The 27,479-nt window shown below is 44.3% G+C and overlaps 1 protein-coding gene across 1 annotated transcript in view; it reads left to right on the plus strand.

Moving 5' to 3' along the window:
- LOC311108152 (protein FAM184A-like) overlaps positions 1-27,479 on the plus strand; it is a 102,183-nt gene that overhangs the window by 56,538 nt on the left and 18,166 nt on the right. Inside the window, exons 4-10 of the mRNA XM_084150778.1 lie at positions 3-113; positions 5,375-5,560; positions 10,773-10,895; positions 11,433-11,594; positions 12,439-12,560; positions 19,412-19,562; positions 22,036-22,077. Coding sequence (XP_084006904.1) covers positions 3-113; positions 5,375-5,560; positions 10,773-10,895; positions 11,433-11,594; positions 12,439-12,560; positions 19,412-19,562; positions 22,036-22,077 — 897 coding nt within the window. The remainder of the gene's footprint in view (positions 1-2; positions 114-5,374; positions 5,561-10,772; positions 10,896-11,432; positions 11,595-12,438; positions 12,561-19,411; positions 19,563-22,035; positions 22,078-27,479) is intronic.

Consider the following 27,479-nt stretch of genomic DNA (forward strand, 5'->3'; position numbering starts at 1 on the left):
AGTCTCGTCTGAAGGACAAAGTGGTACGTCTAGAGGAGGAACGCGTGGCCCTGCAGAACAAGACCCAGACACTGGACGACAGGCAGAGGCAACAGATTCTCTCCCTGGAGAAGGTGAGCCTTCGGTGGCGTGGAGGGAACTGTATTTCTGCCATTCTGGAGCCTGGAGTTGTCTGAGGACTAGGGCTGTTGCGGTGACCGTATTACCGCCACACCAGCGGTCACGAGTCATGAAGGCAGTCAAATTCCATGTGACTGTTTAGTCATGGTAATTAGGCTACTCTAAGCTCTGATGCTACTGATGGTCATTAGTAGCCTACCAAACTTGCTAACTGCCTGGTACTCAGCACTCTGTTGTCCCTCTAATCACTCTGACATCAATGCAAATATGTTCGAAATCTAATCAAACACTTCATTAGAGCCCATGAGCTCATGTTGCACAACATTTCAATAGACTATGCAATTGCACGAGAAAACAGAGTGATGGCTTCTACTAAAAAGAGGAGGATCCCATAAGCTTTCTATAGGCTAGGCCTACTATATTTATTTCTCAACTTTCCTAATATTAAGCACATTGTTTATCTTTACAACAGGAGTATAGCCTACCTGGCTGGCATGAAAATCAACCATGGGAAAAGTGTCCTCCATTCGCCATTTAAGTGCATAGATGATGTATTTTTACCCGCTCCCCCTGTTTCGAGACATGATAATGGCCCATTCTAAATAAAAACAAATTTCACACATATATTATTTAGTACAGTTGAAGTCGGAAGTTTACATACACTTAGGTTGGAGTCATTAAAACTCGTTTTTCAACCACTCCACAAATTTCTTGTTAACAAACTATAGTTTTGGCAAGTCGGTTAGGACATCTACTTTGTGCATGACACAAGTAATTTTTCCAACAATTGTTTACAGACAGATTATTTCACTTATAATTCACTGTATCACAATTTCAGTGGGTCAGAAGTTTACATACACTAAGTTCACTGTGCCTTTAAACAGCTTGGAAAATTCCAGAAAATGATGTCATGGCTTTAGAAGCTTCTGATAGGCTAATTGATATCATTTGAGTCATTTGGAGGTGTACCTGTGGATGTATTTCAAGGCCTACCTTCAAACTCAGTGCCTCTTTGCTTGACATCATAGGAAAATCAAAAGAAATCAGCCAAAACTTGTAGACCTCCACAAGTCTGGTTCATCCTTGGGAGCAATTTCCAAACGCCTGAAGGTACCACATTCATCTGTACAAACAATAGTACGCAAGTATAAACACCATGGGACCACGCAGCCGTCATACCGCTCAGGAAGGAGACCCGTTCTGTCTCCTAGAGATGAACGTAAATCAATCCCAGAACAACAGCAAAGGACCTTGTGAAGATGCTGGAGGAAACAGGTACAAAAGTATCTATATCCACAGTAAAACGAGTCCTGTATCGACATAACCTGAAAGGCCGCTCAGCAAGGAAGAAGCCACTGCTCCAAAACCGCCATAAAAAAGCCAGACTACGGTTTGCAACTGCACATGGGGACAAAGATCGTACTTTTTGGAGAAATGTCTGATGAAACAAAAATAGAAATGTTTGGCCATAATGACCATCGTTATGTTTGGAGGAAAAGGGGGAAGGCTTGCAAGTCAAAGAACACCATGCCAACCGTGAAGCACGGGGGTGGCAGCATCATGCTGTGGGGGTGCTTTTCTGCAGGAGGGACTGGTGCACTTCACAAAATAGATGGCATCATGAGGAAGGAAAATTATGTGGATATATTGAAGCAACATCTCAAGACATCAGTCAAGAAGTTAAAGCTTGGTCGCAAATGGGTCTTCCAAATGGACAATGACGCCAAGCACACTTCCAAAGTTGTGGCAAAATGGCTTAAGGACAACAAAGTCAAGGTATTGGAGTGGCCATCACAAAGCCCTGACCTCAATCCTATAGAGAATTTGTGGGCAGAACTGAAAAATGGGCCAAAATTCACCCAACTTACTGTGGGAAGCTTGTGGAAGGCTACCTGAAACGTTTGACCCAAGTTAAACAATTTAAAGACAATGCTACCAAATACTAATTGAGTGTATGTAAATTTCTGACCCACTGGGAATGTGATGAAAGAAATAAAAGCTGAAATAAATCATTCTCTCTACTATTATTCTGACATTTCACATTCTTAAAATAAAGTGGTGATCCTAATTGACCTAAGACAGGGAATTTTAACTAGGATTAAATGTCAGGAATTGTGAAAAACAGAGTTTAAATGTATTTGGCTAAGGTGTATGTAAACTTCCGACTTCAACTGTATATATAAAGACAAGATTAAATCAAGAATATTCTTATGGGTGACAATATTAGCCTATCACTTGTTAATTATATATTAGCACTTGTGAATGATGCCCAGCATAAGAAACATTAAAAAAAATTTGCCTACTTTTTCGAATCATAGTCGTACATCTCATGTAGCCTAGGCCATAGGCCTAAATGTTTTGATAAGGTTTGTATCACAACTAAAGTGGCCAAATAACTTCTTAAAATTAAGCACATTCATCCGCATACATAAGCAGTGGGTCAGTTTCAAGTTTGGGGAAGATAATTTTCACCATAAAAATGCACCTTTATAATAAAAGCTTTATAATATCATTAGGCCTACTCATGCGCAATCACATTTGCAGTAACATTTTGAAACATTTTGGAACATTCGCGCTTATAGCCTACTGCCATGTGCACATTGCTGCGCTTATAATGTGAAGAAATAGCCTAATAGTTTATCAACATTTTAAGCTAAATGTTCTGATATGTTGCGTCAGCCACATTGCGTAAAAAATGTTTTTTCATGCTAGTGGTTGCATTAATTTTGGATCTATTGCATCCCACAACTGTCCCAGACTATGTTTGGAATATTTTTTTCTCACACGGAATTGAATAGGTCGACTTTTGTACTATGGGGGATACTAGATTGACATAGGCTAGTTATTTTGCTGTTCATTAGGCCTACTCATCTTGTTGGCTGACGAAAAGTAAATGTGGACAGTTCTTCCAATATCTTCAGTATGCACTTCGGAATTGGAATTGGATAAGGACGTGTGCAGTGGCGTCCCCGATGTGTCTGTCTTCACTTGTAGCCTGTGAGAAAGACCCGATCACGTGATGGGAGAAGGGCACAACGGCCACTGGGCGCAAAAGCCATTGATTTTGTTAGGGTGCATTACGGCCACAAAGGGAATGCCGCTGTGAAATTCAAGGCATTATCAAGTGCTTGACTAATGAAGTGTGTACAGCCTGCGCAAAAAAACAAAGCAGAGCTCTTGACTTTCAAGCGACTTTTTTCAAATCATCATTAGAGTCGCATCATGCAGCCTTACTATGTATTAAAAATCAAAACATATAGCCCAACGTTTGTAGAACAACAAAAGTTACATGAATAACTCTAAATTAAGCATATAGGAGTACCTATTTCTTTGTTAACCGCTCAACACAAAATAGCCGCATGTGCGCACTCCCTCAAATCGTTTGGAGAAAATATCCTTTCTATTTTATTCAGCTTTATTAAATTGTATTCTTTAAACTATAAAATCATGCCACGGAATTCTAAGAAAATCTTGTCTGCTAAATGAACTAGTTTAGCCCACAGCCATTTGGCATAGCCAGATCAGGGCCTAACATAAGGACAACTCAAAGTATGCTATTCTGTTCTTCTGAAATAGACTACATTTTCATTCCTCTCTCATGCGGTCTCATATGGTCTGTGTGTATGCGCCTCTGTCCGTGGCCGGAAAGAACAGGCGCAATGGATTATGGTCATTGTAGTTAATTACACGTTTCTGTGGTGAACTAGGTTGAATATTTGCCTTATGAAAACTTCCAATCAGCCCAGCGTCCCACATAGTTCTTGACAGATTCTCTCGTGAATGATTTGATTTCCCTCTAGAGAAACGGCGCGTTGAGCTCACTAACTAAATTGAATTCAAAGAATTGAACCGTTGTCGGTCAATTAGTTGTTTAATAACCGAAAGAAAACCCAACATTTTGGTTAATTGCTCAGCACTATTCACAACACTCAACATCTTGGAAAGAGAAGTTACTGGACTAAAAAAATTGGGCTTTTGTTGACGTTTAGCTGATTATTTCGATTTAGCAAAGACTACACTTTTGGTGCAAATAGACATCCATTTTGCGTCACAGTTTGCTTCATATATCTCAACTATTAGCCATGGCTGCTTCTTCCTCTATAGTCACCGTTTTTCTTAAAGCCATGCTTTCTGGTTGTAAAATAGCATTTAACTTCAATTATTGATGTCAGAGTACACAAAAAAACTCTGATTTTACGACTAAGCATTTAGCTTGCTCCTTGGAAAGTCCTCCTTGCTCTCAGGAGTTACAGAGCCCTGAAATATGCATCGCATCTGAACACACAAAACTACAGATTGTTATGCTGCTGAGCGGGTTAAACTTGACCAGACCCCACCAAGTTACGTTATTTGCGAACAGTAGCGCCGTAGACAAACTGCAGTTCCCCCGTAAATGAATGTCAAGCATAATCTATTTTCCATTCAGCATTTCCATTATGGTAAAATGCACAGTTGAAGCTTTCACTATATGTCGTTCTGCGTGACAATATCAGTGGAGGCTGCTGAGGGGAGGACGGCTCATAAGAATGGCTGGAACGGAGCAAATGGAATGGCATCAAACAATGTGTTTGACATATTTGATACCATTCCACTTATTCCTCTCCAGCCATTACCACAAGCCCGTCCTCCCAAATTAAGGTGCTACCAACCTCCTGTTGTCAATATGCTCTCAAGACAGGGAGAGTGTTCTGTTGACAGTGACCCGCACCACTCAATGCTATGTCCCCTGTGTCTCAATGACAATTCACCACAATGCTGTAGCCTGAAAACCTGACCTCACCTTTCCAGTTCCCAGGAAATCTCTCTTCTGTTCTGTTTCCCATTACCATAGCCTTGAGTTCGGTGTTACTATGGCAACCTGCTGTGAACGGCGGTGTGAGTGCATTGTGCAGTAATCCACTGGGCTGCTGGCGTTCTGAGAAACGCCACTCTCTCTCTCTCATCTGGTAATAGAGGCCTCTCTCTCCGTTCGATTTGGCTCGCTGCTTGAGCCTCATCTCTGAATGTGAATAATGTGTTGAAGCATCCTCAGGCTGTCACTTTCCTCTGTTACAAGACACCAAACAGCCGTTCATGTGTTACCTGTGTCTGACTGACTCAGATGCTCACTCAAATGACCAAGGAAATAGAAATAAGACAGTAATGAGTTTAGCATTCTGTTCACAGCTGGGTTTAATAAAACTAGAATCAAACCTCTTTGATTAACACAGGGCAGACTGTCATGGTGTTGTCTCTGTGTGTGTTGGTCCATCAGACTCTACGGGAGGAGAAGCAGGTGTATGAGAAGGAGATGATGAACATGCGTGCCAAATACGAGGACGACGCCGCCCACTTCAAAGAGTCACAGACCCGGGCGCTGGAGGAGCTGTCGAAAAAGCACAGGACCACCCTGGAGAACACACAGACTACTGCCGAGAAGGAGAAGCGCTGGCTACTGGCCGTAAGAAGAGTGTACACACACACACAGACACTCACACACTCACACACACCTCAGGTAACACAACACTGCACTGCACCTACGCAACACACACACACTGCAGGGGAGCTGCACCTACACAATGCAGCAATGGGATGGGATTGGGATTTCCATACACAGCAGTAAACTGCAGAAACAATCACTTCACCTCCAAGCTATGTTTTGCTATGATTTGGCTATTGTTATGAATAGCAAATGGACTGGGCTTACAGTAATACATTCTGTAATTGCATTATTGTGCAGATCTGTACCAAACTACACTCATCTGCTCTTACAGTGACATTACAACCACCCTAATGAACAAGTCACACAGGATCCAACAGCAAGACTAAAGAGCAACAATTATTATCTTCTACTAGTTGAACGTGATGATAAGAGAAAAGGTCAATGCTGAGTCTGAACCTCATTAGGAGAGCCCAATGATTATCAGTTTGAAATAGGACTACAAACAGCTGGTGGAACCACTCTGTAGAGACAGAGAAAGAGAGCCAGAAAGAGAGAGAGGAGAAGGGAGAGAGAAAGACTCATTGCCGTGGGCAGAACAGCTTATCTTTCCTCCAAGTCCCTCCATGTCATTTGCATGCATGAATTTCAGGCTTTGCTGCGCTGGTTTGGGTCTACAATTTGTCAGAGCTACTTGTCAAGGCAATCCCACAAGTGTTGAGAGCAGCTCTGTGCTGGTGTAGCTTTGAGTACCCTCAAGTGCTGCCTGCCATTCTACACAGAACACATAAGTGCTGTTACTATGGATGTCTAGTGGTTTAAAATCATACAGAAAGAGGTTGGTTATATTGGTTGACAACAGACCCATCAAAAAATGTAATGTGTGTTTGTCACTAGTCTCCCTCAGCTTTTAGGGCCGTGTTTTGCTCAGATCTTGTTTAGGTCTTTCTCTCTGTTCATCCATCTCTGTATTAGAGCCCAGTGCTATATACCTCCGCCATGTCTATCTCTCCCAGGCTGTGTCTGTATGTCTCAGGCTGTGTCTGTTTGTCCCAGGCCTGTGTCTGTGTGTCCCAGGTTGTGTCTGTATGTCTCACGCTGTGTCTGTATGTCTCACGCTGTGTCTGTTTGTCCCAGGCCTGTGTCTGTGTGTCCCAGGCCTGTGTCTGTATGTCTCAGGCTGTATCTGTATGTCTCAGGTTGTGTCTGTATGTCTCAGGTTGTGTCTGTATGTCTCAGGCTGTGTCTGTATGTCTCAGGCTGTGTCTGTATGTCTCAGGCTGTGTCTGTATGTCTCAGGTTGTGTCTGTATGTCTCACGCTGTGTCTGTTTGTCCCAGGCCTGTGTCTGTATGTCTCAGGCTGTATCTGTATGTCTCAGGTTGTGTCTGTATGTCTCAGGTTGTGTCTGTATGTCTAAGGCTGTGTCTGTATGTCTCAGGCTGTGTCTGTATGTCTCAGGCTGTATCTGTATGTCTCAGGTTGTGTCTGTATGTCTCAGGTTGTGTCTGTATGTCTCAGGCTGTGTCTGTATGTCTCAGGCTGTGTCTGTATGTCTCAGGCTGTGTCTGTATGTCTCAGGCTGTGTCTGTATGTCTCAGGTTGTGTCTGTATGTCTCACGCTGTGTCTGTTTGTCCCAGGCCTGTGTCTGTGTGTTCCAGGCCTGTGTCTGTGTGTCCCAGGCCTGTGTCTGTATGTCTCAGGCTGTGTCTGTATGTCTCAGGCTGTGTCTGTGTGTCTCAGGTTGTGTCTGCATGTCTCAGGTTGTGTCTGTATGTCCCAGGCTGTCTGTATGGCTCAGGTTGTGTCTGTATGTCTCAGGTTGTGTCTGTGTGTCCCAGGCTGTGTCTGTATGTCCCAGGCTGTGTCTGTATGGCTCAGGTTGTGTCTGTATGTCTCAGGTTGTGTCTGTATGTCTCAGGTTGTGTCTGTGTGTCCCAGGCTGTGTCTGCATGTGTCTCTTTCCCGGACTGTTCTCTGTGTGTGTCAGGGCCCAGAGCTCTGCTGCCTCAGCTCCAGTCCTGCAGGCAGTAGAGCAGTGAGAGGGCCTCTATCCGGCTTAGCACCCAAGCCTCATTAACCACTACCATGACAACTCATCTCCCCACCCCGCCACGCTCTGCTCAGCCCAACCACTCAAACACACACACACTGTTCCAGGACCTACCACAGCCTGGGCTGAGGGGTTGGAGACTGCTGACATGCACCTTCCACATCAATTCTGCACCGCACTACAGAAAATCTCGCTCTCACTCCATTCAATAATGAAAGTATTTTCTATCTGCTTTAAAACATCTGCTCCAGTGACATGACTAAACTGTCTGTTTTGAAATCCCTGACTGATAACATATTAAATTAAAGCACTCAAAAGACATGCACGATTGACTCAGCCAGAATGCATTTAGTCATATTTTTACTTCTCAGCTCGGTAGCTGCCAAAGGCTCCTGTCAACTCATCCCTCTCCAACATTATTTAGTCTTTATGTAATAAAATACCGGCCATATGACAGATGTTGGGTTAAGCCGCTGTAATTAGTTAGTGCCTTGTTTATAGCAGGGCCGGCCAACCTAACACCATTGTGCCCACTACTTTCTGGCAATTGGAAGGATGAGAGTGGCTCTCCTCATGGGCATTGGAATGTGTGTACGTGCGTGCTTAAGTGTCTCTGACACACAAATCAGCCTGGCCATTCTTCAGTGTCAACACATTTTCCACTGGCAGCTCAGATCTCCTTGTTTCGCCTTCTTGTTTTAAATTGGAGGAAATGGAGGTAGCGACCCCTGTTGTTCCTCCACCAGGATGGTATTTGAGTTCTGCAGTCTCATCTGCAGAGGAAGACAGTGATTACACCTGGCTGCACCTCACCAGCTGCTTCGGCTGCTTCCAGGAACCTTATCTCAGGCAGAGAAACGTTGGCCGCTCCCTTTGTCGGGGGGAGGTGAGAGAGAGAGAGAGAGAGAGAGAGAGAGAGAGAGAGAGAGAGAGAGAGAGAGAGAGAGAGAGAGAGAGAGAGAGAGAGAGAGAGAGAGAGAGAGAGAGAGAGAGAGAGAGAGAGAGAGAGAGAGAGAGAGAGAGAGAGAGAGAGAGAGAGAGAGAGAGAGAGAGAGAGAGAGAGAGAGAGAGAGAGAGAGAGAGAGAGAGAGAGAGAGAGAGAGAGAGAGAGAGAGAGAGAGAGAGAGGAGGAGAGAGAGAGAGAGAGAGACGAGAGAGAGAGAGAGAGAGACCTCAGCAGTCATATCACCGCCACACTGCTGCTTATCATCTCTCCTCCTCTCTGCTCCTCACCATCACAAACGGAAATGCAGAACGGAGAGAGAGAAGAAAGGAGAGGAGAGCATAATGAGAGAGAGAGACACTGTGAGATGAGAGCACATGTGATAGTGTGATTAGGGTCTTGTTTGTGCGGCGGTGAGTCACTGTAGTCGCAAAGAGCAGCTTGACAAGTCCATGTGGCGGCGGCTGACATCATATTTGGGCCAACTCCCCCATGCTCTTCCTCTTCTTCCCTGTACGTACAGCACAGCGAGAGAAGAGAGGGAGGAGAGTCATTTTGTCATCCTCCTGTCTCAAGACGTGGTCATGAGTCACCCCCCGGGCTGGCGTCAGCACCAAGGTGTGGGATGGACCTTTAGTTTGGACACTGAGATAAAACTAGTGACTTGTCAAATTACTGTGGGCAGCTGACAGAGACTTTGTGTGGCACACTAAACTATTAGAAGTTTTGAAGCGTATGCACTATTCAAGAAGCGTGTGATATGGGAACTCAAAGACTTTGCTTCAAAGCCGCCACACACACACACACCCACATCCCTTAACTTGACACCAAGTGGAAAAAACATAGGGGAAGACGCTAACAATATTAAATACATAATGTCTTGATTCTTGTTGGGATGGGATCATGAAACATAGATGAGCTCCTATTTGCATATGTGTGTGCAGAGAAAGATGAGAGCGCTAAATGATGTACCCGTAACCAACCTCACACGCACATACAGTGTGCAGAGCAGTCCTCTCTGAACAAGGTGAAACTTACATTATTCCGTCAGCCTTACTTAGTGCTTCATGCTGACCAGTTTTCTGCTCATACATATGCCTTTTGAGATTGCACTTTGAAGTGTCTGTTGTATATTCTATGTATATGGTGTACATTTTCAGTCATTGGAAAGCATTAACTGAGGTTACAGAGGGAAAGGATAATGCAGTAGTGTCAATCACCAACTGTATCAGAGGAACGTTAATATTGGAGTGGACATGGTTCACATAGTAGTCTGTCACTAGTCAGCTCAATGCATTTACTATTTATTTGGCAGTCATTGATTTAGCTCCAAGGCGTCTTTTCAGAGTAATATACTAGTCATAATGTTTTTGTGAAAGTGATCAAATATTCTGTTTTCGTAAAAGATGTAGGCCTACATGAAGTGTTTTGAACAATGTCCTGTCCACAGTCGAATGCTCAGTGCTGACATTAACAGATGCAGAGCTGTTGAGAATTTCATAAGAAGTCTTTTTTTTTTGTCATTTCCATGCTTGGTACTAAAAATGCCACTCATTCCTTCCATCTCGTAGGCCTGTCCCCGCTATGGTGATGTCTACTGTTTTATATTGTCACTGCGGTGTCACCCACTGGCACAAATATCCTGCAATGAGAGTGAAATGGTAGACTAGCAATCTATCCCATACGAGAAATGTCTGAAGGCTGCATTTGATCCATGATATCGCACCGTCACAGCAAGAAATCTTTTCCCCCTGAAAATTGAGTTCCATAATGAGACATTTGCTTTGCAGACATCCTTGTCTTGAGTGGCCTGACATTGCTTAAATAATGAACTCACTCATCCATTTTCCCAGCAGGATATTAACCACCTGCCGAGGGGTACAACATTAATGTGTCACTTGTGATTGAAACACACACACACACACACAACCTCCTACATATAACAGCTCTTAATACAAGCCCTCCTCCAAAGAGCTACACTGAGTCCATATTACCAGATTGTGTAACAACGACGCTGACAGAACTCTTATTAGTGTATTCATGTGAATAATGCCAACTATTGTCCTTTCATGTACTAGTCATTCCCTTTAAACTGGCATTGATTTTCCTCTAAAAGCACAATTATTGCAGCCATATCTACAAAGTATTTTCAATTCATAAAGAGCCTATAATACTGTAAACCCTGTAATGGTTATTGTGCTGGGATTATTATAACAGTCTTTGTGGTTTGTCTACAGGAAATGGAGCAGCAGTTTGAGAGGGAGAGGCTCTCATTGGAGGAGCAGAAGAACCATCTCAGACAACAACTGGACAGCCTGAGGGAGGAGCTCGCTGCCAAACTTGAACAAGCCAATCAGGAGGTCAGTCAGGAGTCACCCTACCTATCAGATCTCTCCTCTTTCTCAACTGATTTTGGCTATTTATTGTGGTCAGCCACATGGAATTAGAATTACTGGTGCTAATTGGTCATCTTTGAAGTTTGATGCTATCTATTCTCAGAAAACAAACCAGGTTTGAAAGGAAAAGAACAGCAGGTAGAGAATATATAAGTATGTCTTGGCTCATTTGAAGTGCAGTTTCCCAACTCTACTAAAGGGAATGTCTAAGAGTTAATTACAGCTGGTTACGATGTGAAGGCCTCTCTGAGCACTGAGATGTATGATAGACTTCTAGAGAACAGCTGCTGATGTGTAGAGTGTGTCTTGACTCATTTGAAGTGCAGTTTCCCAATTGGAATTTATTACAAAAGGGAATAGATTTGACTCTACTTCATTACAGCTGTTTTTAAAGCCTGTCTGGGTACTGTGGTGTATGATATACTTCTAGCCTTGATTCTTGTTCTATGTGCTGAGTGTGGGTCTGCTCTCCCTCCCTGTCTGTCCCTCCCCTGTGTGTAGGTGTTGCGCCTGCAGGAGCTGGTGAAGGAGGGTGAGCAGGGCATGGGTTCAGCAGAGGGACACATCTCCAACCTGAAGGAGGCCCAGGACAAACTAGTGGAGGAGCTGGACGCTACCAGGGCCAGACTGAGAGAGACGAGCAACCTGCTGACCGCCCTGCAGGTGAGAGCACTGTTACAGTACAAATACACACACACACACACACACACAGGCATGCTACACACACATACACACACACACACACACACACACACATAGATTTTCCTGGGTCCTTGGTGGGTTCTCCTCATCAGGGAGCCATTGGATTCTCCATCAGGAACCCTAACGATTTTCCTTCCCCATTCCCTCTTCTGACCAGGTATTTATTGATTGTGTATTAAGCTTATTTATGGGGGGTAATAAAGTTGAAATGTCCTGAATTGATCCCCTAGCGTTGAGTCTATTCCCTTACCAAATGTATCACGTCTACCTGCTTTGTCCCAGATTCCAATTCTTGATATGCCAGGCAGGCTTTCCAGCAGCTTTGGGTTGGCATACCTAATCAGGCTCAGATTGTGAATTCTGTTCTCATCTTTAAGGAGTCCATATGGCATTAGCACTTCATTATGCCCTTGACCTGCTGGGGCTCCTCTCTCTCTCTCCCTCTCTCCTCTCCCCTCTTCCCTCTCTTCTCTCTCCCTTTCCTCTCTCTCCTGTCCCTCTCTCTCCTCTCTCTCTCTGGTCCTGCATAATGAAGCAGGCTGTAGTCTGAATGTCAGGGGAAGTTTTGGAGCAGTATTGATGGCAGTAGGTCCAGACTTATTTCCTCTCCTCTGACTGATCACACAGAGCACTGTCCCATGTTCACACATGGCCCCAAGATCCTCATTGGTAGTAGTGTGTGTTGAGTCCTGTACATACTGGGTTAGATCACATGCTCAATTGTGTTGTTTATCATGAGGGCTAATATTATGAACCCTTTCTCTCTTTATTCCTGTCTTTCTCTTCTTCTCCTTCCCCCTCTCAGGGAGAGATGGAGGCCCAGAAGAAGAAGCATGAGGCTAAAGTCATCACCACTAAAGAGGACGAGAAGCTCAAGATGGACAAGATGGCGCTGGAACTGGAGCTCAAGTGGACCGAGACCTTAAGGTGTGTGTGTGTGTGTGTGTGTGTGTGTGTGTGTGTGTGTGTGTGTGTGTGTGTGTGTGTGCGTGCGTGCGTGCGTGCGTGCGTGCGTGCGTGCGTGCGTGCGTGCATTTCTTGTTTGTTTGTGCCAATTATGGTGATGGAGAGGGTAAGTGAAAGAGTTTGGCTTGCAGTAATTGAAACAGTGACACTAAGACGAGGGCCATGATACAGTGACTCCAGAACCAGCTTCATACCAATAATACCAGTCCAGGGCTGATCCCAGCCCAGCAGGAGGCCTTCATTTTTCACAACACTTGTTCAGCCGCTGCCCTCGCCTACCTCTAAATGTGTTTTTCGGCTGAAGCAAAGATGGTTGTTCACCAAGCGATCTCACTGCCGCTGCTGCTGCCTGTTCTGGCTCAAAGGAGAGAGAGGGGATGGTAATGAGGTAGATATGAGAAAGGATTTGAGCCCGAGTGACAAGCCACTGCTTATGAATTTCAAGTGTAAAAAGGCTTTGTTGTCAAAATAAAGGGCCATTTGAATCTCAATGCTTCTACAGCACATCAGGGACATGTGAATCATGATGTGAACAGAACTGCAGCTCAGGGATGTGACACTGGAGATGAGGAGGAAGTTCATCCTAGCTCATCAGACAGAGTCCAATTAGTGTCTCTCTCCATTGCTGGGGTCAAGGAATGTGTTAATACAGCATTAAGGATTCCTGATTACCAGGAAGGCTCTGCTACACATGGAGTTCTACAATAAAACCATCCAGTCCAGCATTGGCTCAAAGTTTTATTCTGTCCTCTTCTTTATCTCTTGTACTGTAATTAAGTTTCATTTACCCTCCTCTCTCAATGTCCATATTTCACAATTGCATTCCCTTCAGCTTCTTTTCATTTTGTAAGTTATGAATTTTACATGCTCTTTAGTTCTGACAGCATTTAGTATTTTCATTAAGTGAGATAGTAATTAAAACTAAATTGAAGACTGCTTCTTCTTCTCTAGTAAACATAATGCAAAACACAACCTGCGGGGGTTCTGATTGTACTTCTGCCATGTCTAACTCGAGCCAACATGCCACTCAGGGTGAAAGAGGGAGAGAGAGAAAGAGAGAGGTGAAGGCAGAGGGAGAGATATTCCCATTTTCTTCCTCCCTCCTCTGTTCTAGGCTGTTCTCAGTAGGAAGAGGTGCTAAGAAGCGCCTCTCTTTCATGTCCTGTAACTGACTGTCAGACACATCTCTCCTCCTGCTCCTCACGGGGAGCTTGGCTGGTGATGTGGAGGAAGATACAGCAGCAGAAATACCAGAGCCCCTAACCACATTAAAGCCTCCTCTCTGTTTACCTTACGTAATGGTGGGCTTGAACATGAACGGCATTAGCAAGAGGGACAATGCAGACGGGCGGCACCACCACACAGCACCGCAGCGTCTATGACTGCCTTTCAAGTTCATCAACCACAGGAGACACTGTGTGTGTCATCTGGCGCGTCGCAGCGCACAACTGCACAGAGAACACACACACAGAGAATACGCACACACGCGCACATACACACACACACACACACAAGTGTAGCGTCACAGGCAGAGAATGATTGAACGGAGCTGGTTTGGCTTTGTTTTGTGCTGAGAGAGATAGTCCTTTAAGGTCCACCATTCCAGACGGATAGAATAGGACAGGAAGTTTGTTACTGTGTGTTTCAGTGCGGTGATGTCAGAACCGGGTATAATGAACGTCCACAGTGAGTTTCTATCAGTTGAGATTTACCTCAGTCAAACTAAAGCTTTGTGAGAGATGCATTTATTGGCGTTGGTGTGCCCCAGATGTAGGGGGAAGAAATGATATTGCTGTTTAGACAGTTAGTTGATGGAGTCACTGGCGTAGCACACATCCCCGCAGCCCCCGCAAGGCGGGGGGCCCACAAGCTTTGTTGTTGTTGGGTTAGGGTCCCCCCCGGAGGTCAGGACCCCAGATAGCATATGAACAAGTCATAAGCCATGCATTTTTGGGGTGGAATTACAGGAAATTAGCTTTAAAACTGCATCATTGTCTCTCAGCCTCATGGCAAAATGTGTAGAATTACAGGAAATTAGCTTTAAAACTGCAACATTGTCTCTCAGCCTCATGGCAAAATGTGTAGAATTACAGGAAATTAGCTTTAAAACTGCAACATTGTCTCTCAGCCTCATGGCAAAATGTGTAGAATTACAGGAAATTAGCTTTAAAACTGCATCATTGTCTCTCAGCCTCATGGCAAAATGTGTAGAATTACAGGAAATTAGCTTTAAAACTGCATCATTGTCTCTCAGCCTCATGGCAAAATGTGTAGAATTACAGGAAATTAGCTCAGGGATTCTTGAAAGTCAGACAATCCTTGTTCGGCAGGGAAACTTTATTTTTATAGTAAAAAAAAAAAAAAAGATTTTGTTGCATTATTTAAGTTTAACATTTACATTTAGGGAAAATGTATATGGGAATATATATATATATATTTTTTTTTTATCTAAATACTTTAAATATTAGTCATTTCATGTCGGCTCTATGCCTGGAAATGCCCTTGTCCAGAGCAAAGGATCCCAATTTCAAACTCTCCAAAAAATGATGGATTAATGGATATTAATAAAAAAATGTTCTTATGTAGTTTCTTGTAATAGCCCTCTGTGACTTTAAATAATATTTCTCAAAATATAATATTACTCAAAACTGTGATTCATAAAAGATGTGTCCGGAAATTTGGTCAATTCTGTCAGATATGTATACAATTCTAAATTAATAAGGAATGAGCAGGGTCAGCTATACCACAAGGACCACTTATTCATGTCATCATTACATTACAGCATGAATATCTTACTGGTCATCCCCAAAGCCAACACCTACTTTGGCCGCCATTTCTTCCAGTTCTCTGCTGCTAATGCCTGGAACGAACTGCAGAAATCTCTGAAGCTGGAGACTCTTATCTCCCTCACTAACTTTAAGCATCAGTTGTCAGAGCAGCTTACCGATCACTGCACCTGTACACAGCCCATCTGTAATTAGCCCACCCAACTACCTCATCCCCATATTGTTATTTATTTTGCTCATTTGCATCCCAGTATCTCTATTTGCACATCATCTTCTGCACATCTATCATTCCAGTGTTAATACTAAATTGTAATTATTTTGCACTATGGCCTATTTATTGCCTTACCTCCATAACTTACTACATTTGCACACACTGTATATAGATTTTCTATTGTGTTATTGACTGTATGTTTGGTTTTGTCCCATGTGTACCTCTGTGCTGTTGTTTTTATCGCACTGCTTTGCTTTATCTTGGCCAGGTCGCAGTTGTAAATGAGAACTTGTTCTCAACTGGCTTACCTGGTTAAATAAAGGTTAAAAAAAATTTTTTTAAATGTGTGGAACAAGACCACTCATGGTCTGCAAAGTTCTCTACTTCTGATAGATTTAAAGAAACAATATTGGAATCATCATGTTCACAACCATAAACTGTCAACTCCATCTGCCTTATAGATTAAGATAGAATATTAATTTTGGTTCAAATATGTTACATTTAATTGGTTTTAGAGTCATAAAGCAACTGACAAAGAAAATACATTGCTACTGTGTATGCCACTTGGAATGAAGCAGAACATTTTTTTTTTTGTAAACTCCGTAAAACTTCAACTCCGATTTTTATCTAACGTCAACTCCGTCAGAGTGCTGAAACAGCTGATAGAATGGTTATGTTTTTATTGGGGATTTTCAAATGAGTCAATTTCCATATGTTACTAATTCTGTTTTGAGTATCTGTTGTCAACTCCGTCAGTGGCTTGTCAATTTCGTCACTGATGGCTAACCCCCTTAAGATTTGTCTTTGTCCAGTATTTTAAATCACTGTTCTGCAACATATGCTTAAAAAATGAAATTAGCCCTTGAGCATTAGTGCTATAAAACAAAATAAAAATACGTTAGGAGATTTGTATTACATTTATCTGTTATTTCGAGGTTAGCTTAAGCTGCAGCAAGAGGGGAGAAATGGTCTACAATGCTGGTCATATCAATATTTTGTATATTGATGTTTCTGAAGTGATATTTTGCTGTAAAGGCTAGCATGAGGGACAAGTAGCTAGCCACAATGAGATACGTTTTGAGAAAAGTCAGTTAACCTTGTAACTTACCTAGGTATAATCAATCAATTAAATGTATTTATAAAGCCCTTTTTACATCAGCTGATGTCACAAAGTGCTTATACAGAAACCCCAAACAGCAAGTAATGCAGATGTAGAAGCACAGTGGCTAGGAAAAACTCCCTAGAAAGGCAGGAACCTAGGAAAAAACCTAGAGAGGAACCAGGCTCTGAGGGGTGGCCAGTCCTCTTCTGGCTGTGCCGAGTGGAGATTATAAGACAGATCAAACGTTCATAGATGACCAGCAGGGTCAAATAATAATCACAGTGGTTGTAGAGGGTGCAACAGGTCAGCACCTCAGGAGTAAATGTCAGTTGGCTTTTCATAGCTGAGCATTCAAAGGTTGAGACAGCAGGTGCGGGAGAGAGAGAGAGAGGGTCGAAAACAGCAGGTCCGGGACAAGGTAGCATGTTCGTTGAACAGGTCAGTGTGTATAACTAATAGGTCAGGGTGTATAACTAACTAGTTCAATTTCTCTCGTGATTATAAAGGATGATGATGCCGAATGAACATGGTAGCCTCGCCTCGAGCTCCTAGAAAACTTTGCAGGTTTCTACTTTTTCTAGTGTTTTCTTAAATTTTCTTACTCTGTTTGTTTAATGCATTACTTCATACACCCGGTAGAACTATTGGAATATGAATTGCTGGGTACTCACCATTCACCCGAACTTCCCGAATTCCCGGAGACGGCGGAACAATGGTGTAGCCTCTTCAGTGAGGCGCCGGGTAGCCTGGGAGTCCTACCGGAAAGAAGGAAATAAAGATGCAGACGGAGAGGCAGACGTGGAGGGGTCTTAGTGAGGTTGAGGCGCCGGGTGACCCGTCCTCCATTACCGAGCATACTACTCATTAGTGAATAAATTTGAGAGCGAGGATCTCCTTCCAGAGGGACATCAGATTCTGCAACATACTCTGCTTTTCTGAGACTTGGCTTTCCTCCGACATCCAAACAAATTATATACAACCAGCGAGTTTTACAGTTCATCGAGCGGATAGGAAGCGGGCTCTCTCTGGCAAGAACAAAGGCGGTGGTGTCTGCTTCATGACCAGTAACAAGTATTGCGATGGGGGAAACGTACATGAACGAGTTTCTGCTCTCCCGAGGGGACTGAGGACTACAAGGGTGCGTCCTCAGTCCCCTCCTGTACTCCCTGTATACCCACAGCTGCGTGGCCTCACACAGTTCCAACTTTATTATCAAGTTCACTGACAACACAAGAGTAGTATGCCTGATTACCAACAATGACGAGACAGCCTACAAAGAGGAGATTGGTACTCTGACAGCGTGGTTTCCAGGTAAACAACCTCTCCCTCAACGTCAGCAAAACAAATTAGCTGATTTTGGACTTCATGAGGAACCAGGCTGGGCACACCCCCATCCTCATCAACGGAGCCACCGCGGAGACGGTCAAAAACGTCCCTGTGAAACTGCACTACGCCACTGTATGGAGTCCATTTGTGACTGACTGCCTGTCATCTCTCTGCTGCTTTCTGATGTTTAGACTGAAGGCTTTGATCTCAACGGGGATGTCACACTGACGTAATGCCTCCATTCTCACTATACCCTCCCATTCTCCTCCCTCTACATGCTCCACTCTCCTTCCTCCATTCTCCCCTACTGCCTACACTCTCCTCCATCCTCCCTGCCTACTCTACACACTCACCCCCTCTTCCTTCCCATCTCCTCCGCTCACCAGGTGCTGAGTGCCCTCCTAGGTAATTAGCCAGATTGGGGATTTGGGGCTGGGGTATGAATATGAGTCTCTTTACAATATAAAGTCCCTAAGAGCAGTGTGTCTGTCTGTGTTTTTCTGAAGCGATGAGGATCAATACGTGTCCTTGCAGAAGTGTCACAGGGCTAAACCGTGGTACTATGGTGTTGCATCAGAGCACTCACTCACCCTGGCGCTCATCTGCTGTTAGGAGGGACAAAAACATTGGTGGCGCCCCGCACTTAACAACGGCATTCTCTGCTAAATAAATATTAACATGCAGTCCGCACTCCTACTAAAAGGTCTTTGCAGCGCCGTTAAACACGTGGGCATTGAATAGCACTGAGATGGTGAGGTGGGAGACGTTTGCATGACGGCGTGGGGAATTCTACACAGACGTACGCTCTGCTCCGCTCCCAGGAAATGGACTGAACACCTCCAGAGCTCCGACAGCCAGCGGCGTGCTGGAAATGTTCAGCAATTACAGGACATAATGTCGAGCTGTTAACCTCTTAGAGACCCTCTGTGTCCCAGGCTGCGCAGTGTACCAGCCCCCATCTCTCTTCTCTCATGTTCACTGTACGCACAGTGTGCTCTTGAGATGAGTGCAAATGGATTCTGTTTATTAAAAATAACGACATATTTTTCTTTCTGTTCTTTTTGCTCCTAACAAATGTCTTGGCTGTGCTGCATCCAATGAGAAGTGGAGTTTGTGAAAGGGTCTTAAAACGTGCTCTTGCAAGCATGACTTGCATGATGCTCACTAGAATATGTTGACCTAACGTTACTGTAAAACAGGGCGCTGCAGCTTCAGTGTTTTGGAATTTATGAGAATATATTACTACTCCATGAAGTTATTTCAAGAAGGTTTTGCTTTCGGAGTCAAACTCACATTATTGTGATGGGCTGAGCCCTGGATAATCATTGTTATCTTCTGTGTATTTAAACTAATGGTAATTGTGTGCATTTGGTGTGTATGTCCACAGGCAGGAGTGTAAGAAGCTGCGTGAGGAGCTAAGGGAGGATCATGAGGATGACAAGAGGGCAGCCCTCACCCAGCTGGCCCAGAACAAGGAGCAGGAGCTGGGCAGTGCCCGCGAGAGCTGGCAGAGGAAGGTGGAGGACCTACTGGAGCAGGTAAGAGACAGTTCACCCTCACCCTGCTGCACCAGCTGGGTATTGTGATATACACACTGGGCTGGGCTCCAGGATAACTGAACAGTAAGAGGACTACATCATTTCTAAGTCTGTCCACTAGTATCATCAGTGCAAAGGTTTGGCTGAGATTTCTATAGGGATTTAATATACACTACCGGCAAAAGCTTTAGAACACCTACTCATTCAAGGGTTTTTCTTTATTTTTACTATTTTCTACATTGTATAATAATAGTGAAGAAAACAAAACTATGAACTAACACATATGGAATCATGTAGTAACCAAAAAAGTGTTAAACAGATCAAAATATATTTTATATTTGAGATTCTTCAAATAGCCTTGATGACAGCTTTGCACACTCTTGGCATTCGCTCAACCAGCTTCACGTGGAATGCTTTTACAACAGTATTGAAGGAGTTCCCACATATGCTGAGCACTTGTTGGCTGCTTTTCCTTCACTCTGCGGTCCAACTCATCCCAAACCATCTCAATTGGGTTGAGGTCGGGGGATTGTGGAGGCCAGGTCATCTGATGCAGCACTCCATCACTCTCCTTCTTGGTAAAATAGCTCTTACACAGCCTGGAGGTGTGTTGGGTCATTGTCCTGTTGAAAAACAAATGATAGTCCCACTAAGCCCAAACCAGATGGGATGGCGTATCGCTGCAGAATGCTGTGGTAGCCATGCTGGTTAAGTGTGCCTTGAATTCTAAATAAATCACAGACAGTGTCACCAGCAAAGCACCCCCACGCCATAATACCTCCTCCTCCATGCTTTATGGTGGTAAATACACATGCGGAGATCATCCGTTCACCCACACCGCGTCTCACAAAGACACGGCGGTTGGAACCAAAAATCTCCAATTTGGACTCCAGACCAAAGGACACATTTCCACCGGTCTAATGTCCATTGCTCATGTTTCTTGGACCAAGCAGGTCTCTTCTTCTTATTGGTGTCCTTTAGTAGTGGTTTCTTTGAAGCAATTCAACTATGAAGGCCTGATTCACACAGTCTCCTCTGAACAGTTGATGTTGAGATGTGCATGTTACTTGAACTCTGGGAAGCATTTATTTGGGCTGCAATTTCTGAGGTTGGTAACTCTAATGAACGTATCCTCTGCAGCAGAGGTAACTCTGGGTCTTCCATTCCAGTGGCGGTCCTCATGAGAGCCAGTTTCATGATAGCGCTTGATGGTTTTTGCGACTGCACTTGAAGAAACTTTCAAAGTTCTTGAACTGTTCCATACTGACTGACCTTCATGTCTTAAAGTAATGATGGACTGTCATTTCTCTTTGCTTATTTGAGCTGTTCTTGCCATAATATGGACTTGGTCTTTTACCAAATACGGCTATCTTCTGTATACCTTGTCACAACACAACTGATTGGCTCAAACGCAATAAGAAGAAAAGAAACTCCACAAATTAACTTTTAAGAAGGCACACCTGTTAATTGAAATGCATTCCAGGTGACTACGTCATGAAGCTGGTTGAGAGAATGCCAAGAGTTTGCAAAGCTGTCATCAAGGCAAAGGGTGGCTATTTGAATAATCACAAATCTAAAACATATTTGATGTCTTCACTATTATTCTACAATGTAGAAAATAGTAAAAATAAAGAAAAACCCTTGAATGAGTAGGTGTTCTAAAACTTTTGACCGGTAGTGTACCTTAAGGTCAATAACATAGGGCATACATTTTAACCACTTAACCCATCATATCATGAAACATCCATTTGGAAGTGTATGTCATACAATTTTAAATCATCCACTTCCTTAATGTCCATGAATAGGTGAGAGGAGAGTGCTCACGGCCTCGGCATATGCAGGTAGCCATCACAATGAAAGACTACTGAGAAGCCTGTTCTGTTACCTTAGCTGTAACTCCCACCGCAATTATAGCTAGCACTGTCATTTACACAGATAGGGAAAGACTGGAGTGTAAGAAGATACAACATGGTGAATTTTAGGTTGTCATTTTAATCCCCTCTACTGGATACCATTCAAATTATTACATTTTAAATCTTCCCAAACTGGCACTGGCAGCCCTGTGAAGGGGACTGAATGGACCAAATCTAATTAAAACTGAAACTTTTAAAGCACTTGTACTTGCTAATTGCATTAATATTCAGGGAACTTCACAGAGAATAGTTAGGTTTGACAGTGGAAAGTTATTTCATATATTCATTTTTAGAAACTAAACTGAGATATCAACATATTTCACGTTGTCTTGTCGTCCTTCAGAACATTGAAATAGCCAACATCATCTGGGGGAAAAGGGGTCTCCTCTGTCCTCACTACCTTGGCTATCGCTCATGACACTCCAACCTCTCCCTGATACAAAGCTCCCCTCCCCTACCTCCCCTCCTGGTCCTTTTGGATCAGTATTTAATGTTTATTTTGGGGTTTTTAACTCCTGAATGTATCCCTCTGTTCCTGTGTATTTTGTTCTCACCCATAGCGCCACTCGCTCTGTGAAGCTTTACATAAGTCAATCATTAATGTAAGTGTAAAGTCCACTTACACACCTGCTCCACAATTTCCCTCTTTATTTCCCCCTCACTATACAGTATTTACAGACAAATATATTCAACTGGTGTGAGTGGCTTGCATGATGCCGTTGTGTGTACTCGCTCTGGCTTGCAGTAAAGATGCTGGTTTCACTTCAGACAATCCATTTTCCTTTTGTTACAGTGTGCTGTACGCAGATCAGGGTTTGTTGTGGGCAACACTTGCAGTGTTGTGTTTCTTTGGGATAGATAGAGTATTTTACCTGGTCTATATGCTCTGCTTTGGTTTGAAATCTCTCTTCTTTCTGAATGTACCAAAGTGTGTTTGGCTTCTCTCTTCACTCCTCTATATAGAGAGGGTTGTTGTAGAACCACTGTGACTGGTTGCTACAGCAGTGAACCAACGTCATCCAGTTCCCAGGCAACACGCATGAAACACTCATTACCTAAATCTGTCCTCTTCTGAACATGTAGATTCTCTATGTGCTCTGGAACTGACTCCTGGTGCACTTCACACTGGAGTGTTTTCCTCTTCCTGACTCTGAAAGGTGTATATTTCTGTTCTTTTGATGAGACAGAATTACAGCCTCTCTGAGTGGCGTGTGATTTACTGTACCTCCTGCTCGGCTCTCTCTGCTGTGCCATAATAACTACAGTGCCTTCAGAAAGTATTCACACCCCACATTTTGTTGTGTTACAGCCTGAACTTAAAATGGATTACAAAGTGGAATTAATACAAAATGAAAAGCTGAAATGTCTTGAGTCAATAAGTACTCAACCCCTTTGTTATGGCAAGCTTAACTAAGTTGAAGAGTAAAAGGTTGCTTAACAAGTCACATAATAAGTTGAAGAGTAAAAGGTTGCTTAACAAGTCACATAATAAGTTGCATGGACTCACTCTGTGTGTCATGCCCTGGCTCTGGGGACACTGTTATGTTGAGCCAGGGTGTGTAATTCTATGTTTGTATTTCTATGTTGGCCTGAGTGACTCCCAATCAGAGGCAACGAGTGTCAGCTGGTTGTCTCTGATTGGGAGCCATATTTAACTGTCTGTCTTTCACTTTGTGTTTGTGGTTTCTTGTTCTTATTTGGTTTTGTGTTAAACCGTAGACATCACGTTATCGTCTGTTGTTCTGATCGTGTGATCATTAATTAATTAAATATGTTCACCTTCAACGCTGCGCATTGGTCTCTCCCTGACGATCGTGACAGAAGAAACCACCAAGATGTGACCAAGCAGCGTGTCCAGGAGCCATCGCCAGGGAGATCCCTAACAGATCTCCTTCGCCTCCTCGACTGGGTCAAGCCGAGTGAGGAAGAGAAGGGCTTGACATTGTGGCAGAAGGGCGAAAGGCTGGCGAGGGACATGGAGACCTGGTCCACGGGTAGGGGAGACGCCCAGAAAATTTTTAGGTGGGGGCTAACGCCGTGGACGACGGGCCAGCAGGAGACCGCGGCAGAGCGGCCCAGCGGATTGGCAGAGGAGGCCGCCAGGTTACGGGGGCCACTGGTCGAAGAGGGGGTGGAAGATGTAGAGGCACGGCGAGAGGTACTGGCGTGTGTTGCCAGTCCGGTCCGGCCTGTTCCTGATCCCCACGTAGGGCCAGTGGTGTGTGTTCCCAGTACGGTCCGGCCTGTTCCGGCCACTCGCACCAAGTCTACGGTGCGCATCGCCAGCTCGGCCCGGCCCATTCCTGCTCCCCGCACCAAGTCTGTGGTGCGTTTCGTCAGCCCTGTCCGGCCCGTTCCTGCTCGCCGCACCAAGTCTGTGGTGCGCGTCGCCAGCCCAGTCCGGCTCATTCCTGCTCCCCGCACCAAGTCAGTGGTGCGTTTCGTCAGCCCTGTCCGGCCCGTTCCTGCTCCCCGCACCAAGTCAGTGGTGCGCGTCGTCAGCCCGGCACGGCCCGTTCCTGCTCCCCGCACCAAGTCAGTGGTGTGCGTCGTCAGTCCGGCACGGCCCGTGCCTGTTCCACCGGTGGCGGGTCCGGCACCGGTCAGGTGCTGCGTCACGCCGGAGCTAGAGCTATCCGCTCCACCAGTGTTCAGTTCAGCTCTGGTCAGCAGGGCCAGACCGGACCAGGGGTACTTTGGGGGGTTAGAGAAGGAGTGGGGGTCATGTCCGGAGCCGGATCCGCCGCCGAGGCGGAGTGCCCACCCGGTCCCTCCCCTGTTGTATTTAGTTGGCGCGGTCGGAGTCCGCGCCTTTAGGGGGGGGGTACTGTCACGCCCTGGCTCTGGGGACACTGTTATGTTGAGCCAGGGTGTGTAATTCTATGTTTGTATTTCTATGTTGGCCTGAGTGACTCCCAATCAGAGGCAACGAGTGTCAGCTGGTTGTCTCTGATTGGGAGCCATATTTAGCTGTCTGTCTTTCACTTTGTGTTTGTGGTTTCTTGTTCTTATTTGGTTTTGTGTTAAACCGTAGACATCACGTTATCGTCTGTTGTTCTGATCGTGTGATCATTAATTAATTAAATATGTTCACCTTCAACGCTGCGCATTGGTCTCTCCCTGACGATCGTGACACTGTGTGAAATAATAGTGTTTAACATGATTTTTGAATGACTACCTCATCTCTGTACTCCACACATACAATTATCTGTAAGGTCCCTCAGTCGAGAAGTGAATTTCAAACACAGATTCAACCACAAAGACCAGAGAGGTTGTCCAATGCCTCGCAAAGAAGGGCACCTATTGGTAGATGGGTTAAAAAAAAAAAGCAAACATTGAATATCCCTTTGAGCATGGTGAAGTTATTAATTACACTTTCGATGGTGTATCAATACACCCAGTCACTACAAAGATACAGGCGTCCTTCCTAACGCATTTGCCGGAGAGGAAGGAAACCGCTCAGGGATTTCACCATGAGGCCAAGGGTGAATTTAAAACAGTTACAGAGTTGATAGGAGAAAACTGAGGATGGATCAACAACATTGTAGTTACTCCACAATACTAACCTAAATGACAGAGTGTGTCACGCCCTGGCTCTGGGGACTATTATATGTTGAGCCAGGGAGTTAGTTTCTATGTTTAGTGTTCTATGTTCAGTTTCTAGTTCGTGTTTCTATGTTGGCCGGGGTGGTTCCCAATCAGAGGCAGCTGTGGCTTGTTGTCTCTGATTGGGAACCATACTTAGGCAGCCTGTTTTGCACTTGTCATTTGTGGGATCTTGTTCCGGAGAGGTTTGTGTTTGTTAACCTTAGGACTTCACGTATCGTTTTGTTATGGTTATGAAGTACTCATTAAAAGATGTACGCATATCACGCTGCGCCTTGGTCCACTTCTTACAACGATCGTGACAGAGTGATAAGAAGGAAGCCTGTACAGAAAAAAATATAATCCAAAACATGCATCCTGTTTGCAATAAGGCACTAAAGTAAAACTGCAAATAAATTGTCCAGAATACAAAGTGTTATGTTTGGGGCAAATCCAACACATCACTGATTACCACTTTTTATATTTTCAAGCATGGTGGTGGCTGCATCATGTTATGGGTATGCTTGTCATCGGCAAGGATTAGGACGTTTTTTTAAATGATAAAAATAAACTGAATAAAGCTAGGCACAGGCAAAATCCTAGAGGAAAACCTGGTTCAGTCTGCTTTCCAACAGACACTTGGAGACAAATATACCTTTCAACAGGACAATAACCTAAAACACAAGGCCAAATCTACACTGAAGTTGCTTACCAAGATGACATTGAATGTTCCTGAGTGGCCTAGTTACAGTTTTGACTTAAATTATCTTGAAAATCTATGGCAAGACTTGAAAATGGCTGTCTAGCAATGAGAAACATCCAACATGACAGAGCTTGAATATTTTTTTTAAATAATCTGCAAATATTGTACAATCCAGGTGTGCAAAGTTCTTAGAGACTTACCCAGAAAGAGTCACAGCTGTAGTCACTGCCAACGGTGATTCTAACATGTATTGACTCAGGGGGTTGAGTACTTATTTAATACATTTATTTTTTACTAATGTTTGAATTTTCTGTCCACTTTGACACAACAGATCGTTGACAAAAAAATTACAAATCCATTTTAATCCCACTTTGTAACACAACAAAATGTGGAAAAACTTGAGGGGTGTGAATACTTTCTGAAGGCACTGAAGCTCGTTGTCTCGTCGTTGTCGGTGATCAGGCCTACCACTGTTGTGTCATTGGCAGACTTAATGATGGTGTTGGAGTCGTGCCATGCAGTCATGAGTGAACAGGGAGTACAGGAGGGGACTGAGCACACACCCCTGAGGGGCCCCCGTGTTGAGGATCAGCGTGGCGGATGTGTTGTTACCTACCCTTACCACCTGGGGGCGGCCCATCAGGAAGTTCAGGATCCAGTTGCAGAGGGAGGTGTTTAGTCCCATGGTCCTTAGCTTAGTGATGAGCTTTGAGGGCATTATGGTGTTGAACACTGAGCTGTAGTCTGATGAGCTTTGAGGGCACTATGGTGTTGAACGCTGAGCTGTAGTCAATGAATAGCATTCTCACATAGGTGTTCCTTTTGTCCAGGTGTGAAAGGGCAGTGTGGAGTGCAATAGAGATTGCATCATCTGTGCGGTATGCAAGCTGGGCGGTATGCAAATTGGAGTGGGTCTAGGGTTTCTGGGATAATGGTGTTGATGTGAGCCATGACCAGTCTTTCAAAGCACTTCATGGCTACAGACGTGAGTGCTACGGGTCGGTAGTCATTTAGGCAGGTTACCTTAGTGTTCTTGGGCACAGGGAGTATGGTGGTCTGCTTGAAACATGTTGGTATTACAGACTCAGACAGGGAGAGGTTGAAAATGTCAGTGAAGACACTTGCCAGTTGGTCAGCGCATGCTCGGAGTACACGTCCTGGTAATCCGTCTGGCCTGTGGCCTTGTGAATGTTGACCTGTTTAAAGGTCTTACTCACATCGGCTACGGAGAGCGTGATCACACAGTCGTCCGGAACAGCTGATGCTCTCATGCATGTTTCAGTGTTACTTGCCTCGAAGCGAGCATAGAAGTAATTTAGCTCGTCTGGTAGGCTCGTGTCACTTCGATTTTAGTCCTGTATTGACGCTTTGCCTGTTTGATGGTTCGTCGGAGGGCATAGCGGGATTTCTTATAAGCTTCCGGGTTAGAGTCCCGCTCCTTGAAAGCCGCAGCTCTACCCTTTAGCTCAGTGCGGATGTTGCCTGTAATCCATGGCTTCTGGTTGGGGTATGTACGTACAGTCACTGTGAGGACGACGTCATCGATACACTTATTGATGAAGCCAATGACTGATGTGGTGTACTCCTCAATGCCATCGGAAGAATCCCGGAACATATTCCAGTCTGTGCTAGCCAAACAGTACTGTAGCTTAGCATCTGCTTCATCTGTCCACTTTTTTATTGACCGAGTAACTGGTGCTTCCTGCTTTAGTTTTT

The sequence above is a fragment of the Coregonus lavaretus genome (genome assembly GCF_964263955.1).
Source record: "Coregonus lavaretus genome assembly, chromosome: 33".
Lineage (NCBI taxonomy): Eukaryota > Metazoa > Chordata > Actinopteri > Salmoniformes > Salmonidae > Coregonus > Coregonus lavaretus.